Consider the following 2825-nt stretch of genomic DNA (forward strand, 5'->3'; position numbering starts at 1 on the left):
AGAAAACTGAAAATGGAGCTGTGGCTCAAAACAATAGAGCACTTGCTTTGAGCGAAAGAACTCAGGGACAGCACCCAGGCACTGAGTTCAAGTCCCATGGCTGACAAAAAAAAGCAAAAGAAACAAATCAGAAAGTGTCAGACTTCCACTTTAAACTATCAGCAATTAATTTCAAAGCCCATAAAGTACCCCCAAATACAAAATGGAGCTTGACAGTGTTTCTGTTTATGAAAATGTAAAAATTACCCAGAGCCATATTCAGCCTTTCCTCTTCTTGCCTATCTGGTAGAGATGAAGCTAAAGTTGAAAGAAAAATCTCATTTTTGTAATTAATAGTTTTCATGAAACAAGGTGTCATTTCAATCCCTGTCGTTTTCATATTGTGTAACTTCAGTACTCCTGATAGTATGTATCTTTTTCACTCTATGCTGTCTTTATTTGTGTGTGTGTGTGTGTGTGTGTGAGTATGCTATTCATGGATCTTGAACTCAGGGCCAGGTCTCGACCCTGAACTTTTTGCCCAAGGCTAGTGTCCTATCACTTGAGCCACAGCTCCATGTCTGGCTTTCAATGATTAATTGTAGATAAGCGTCTTTTTTACTTTCCAGCCCTGGGCTGACTTGGAACTACAATCAGCAGATCTCAGCCTCCTGAATAGCTAGGATTACATATGTGAGCCACCAGCATTGAGCTAGGCAGTCTCTTTTATCACAAATTTTATCTACAAAAGCCACTAGACAAAGAATATACAAAACTGACTCTGGCTGGATGCCAGTGGCTCTTGCCTGTAACTCTAAATACTTAAGAGGCTAACTTGAGGATCATAGTTCAAAACCAGACTGAGCAAAAAGTCTTTGAGACTCTATCTCCAATTAACCAGCAAATTTGGGACTAGAGACATGGTTCAAGAGGTATAGCACTGTGCTGTCCACTGGTGGCTCATGCCTGTAATCCTAGCTACTGAGAAGGCTGAGATCTGAGGATCACAGTTTGAAACCAGCCCAGACAGGAAAATCTGTGACACTCATCTCCAATTAACCACTAGAAAACCAGAAGTGGCACTGTTGCTCCAAGTGGTAGAGTGCTAGCCTTGAGCAGCAGAGCTCAGGGACAGCGCTCAGGCCCTGAGTTCAAGCCCCACGACCTACAAATTAGTATAGCCCTACTTGTAAGCAAGAAAGCTGAGCAAGAGTGAAAGGCCCTAAGTTCAGGCTCTAGTGCCAACACACACACACACACACACACATAATCCTATACACACACTCACATGCAAACACATACACACACATAAAATCCTGTCTTAGAGGATTCCATATGTGTTTCATATTTCCTTTGAACCTTACATTATTTGCTCCCAGTTACCTATGAAAATAGGCACAAAGGTGAGTCCTCATGAATTGGCTGTGAGAGGACATGAACACACACAGAAAGTGGCTCACAATAGTTCAATGGGATGCAGTGTCTGAACTTACTGTGGATGTGTACGAACCTCTCGGACAGTGGGCCCACAGGATGCAAGCTACCACAGAGTTCACAGACACTACAAAGATACATGCTTGGAGCAAACCCATTGCATTTATTTCCTGCCAGGCCAAGGAGAACCTACAGTCCAGTTACTTCTACTTCTGAGAAGCCAAAACGGCAGTAAAAGTAGTTCACAACAGAGAGACAGATTTTGGTCAGGTTTTCAATAAATCCACCGGAGACAGATTCTCTCTGGGGTGTGATTAGTGGCTCCTCGGGCTGTTCGGTTGGTCTAGATAGAAGCCACTGGACAAAGTCATCCAACTTGGTGGCATGGAGGAAAAAACTCCACTTTCCTCCCTGGACAAACGTTAGTTTGATCCATGTTCCGAAGTCTGGGTAAATGTAAATATTTGATTTTGCCTTTTGTAAGTTTCTTGATGCATTTTCTCGGTTACTTTTCTTCAGAGTTTTAATTTTAGGAGAAATTGTGCTTTTTTCCAGACCATGAGTACATTCTGGAATAGGAACTTCCTTGGGGTTTGCTGTAGATGTTTCTGAATCTGTAGAAACTGATGTATTCTTTTGAGCATCTGGTTGTCCAAATTTTTGAAACAGTTCTACGATTTTCTCTCTTGATTCTTCCTCTGGAATTTCTAAACAGGGCATATTGGAGCATGATTTCCAGCTTTCCAGTTCTGTCATCTTCTTCTTTGAAACATCGATGTTTTCTTTCAGGGAGAGGATATCGTTGGTGATGGCGGCTTGTTTGTCTTCATTAGCATTCATTCTGGCTTGTAGGATCTCTATCTGTGTGTCATAATGGTCTATCTTTTCCTGGATTCTTGCTATCATAATGACCATATCCGTCGTTTGGTTAAGAAGATCATTTTGGGATGTTTTAATATCTTGAAGTACTTCTGTGAAATGTGTTTCTTCATCCAAACTGAAGTCATCTTCGTCACTCTCATGGGAACTCACTGTTGGATATCTAGCTGAGCACTGGTGTCGAATGTTACATTTTTGGCGGATGTTTTCAAAAGACTGTCTGATCTTGGAGAGATTTCTATTCCACAGGGACCCAGCAGCAGCTCTGACCCTTCTGGTATAAAGTCTATACATTTTTCATTCTGAAACAAGACACAAAGTGTTAGTAACTGTGAATACCATCCTACAAAAGAAGTAATGTTGGAAAGAACTGGCCTTTCTCTTACTATTTTCTTGATTTTCCCCCAGTAACATCATAAAATACGGCATACAGAACTTCAAAAGTGGAGATGGGTGCCCTTTGGTACTTGGCTCCTTCTAAAGCAACCCAGCCTAAGGAGCTCAGTGAAATAATGGTCAGCCTTATAGGGCTG

The 2825-nt window shown here is 41.6% G+C and overlaps 1 protein-coding gene across 1 annotated transcript; it reads right to left on the reverse strand.

The window, feature by feature from the left end:
* Nucleotides 1-1602: 1602 nt before the first annotated feature.
* LOC106000292 (coiled-coil domain-containing protein 54-like) lies at nt 1603-2586 on the reverse strand. The gene has a single exon (XM_013035533.1). It carries the CDS (start codon nt 2584-2586, stop codon nt 1603-1605), a length of 984 nt encoding a protein of 327 aa, XP_012890987.1.
* Between the last annotated feature and the right edge of the window lie 239 nt (nt 2587-2825).

The sequence above is a fragment of the Dipodomys ordii genome, unplaced genomic scaffold (assembly GCF_000151885.1).
Source record: "Dipodomys ordii isolate 6190 unplaced genomic scaffold, Dord_2.0 Scaffold215, whole genome shotgun sequence".
Taxonomy (NCBI): domain Eukaryota; kingdom Metazoa; phylum Chordata; class Mammalia; order Rodentia; family Heteromyidae; genus Dipodomys; species Dipodomys ordii.

Coding starts and splice junctions, on each gene's coding strand:
- LOC106000292 (XM_013035533.1), bottom strand. CDS start 2,586: ATGTATAGACTTTATACCAGAAGGGTCAGAGCTGCTGCTGGGTCCCTG.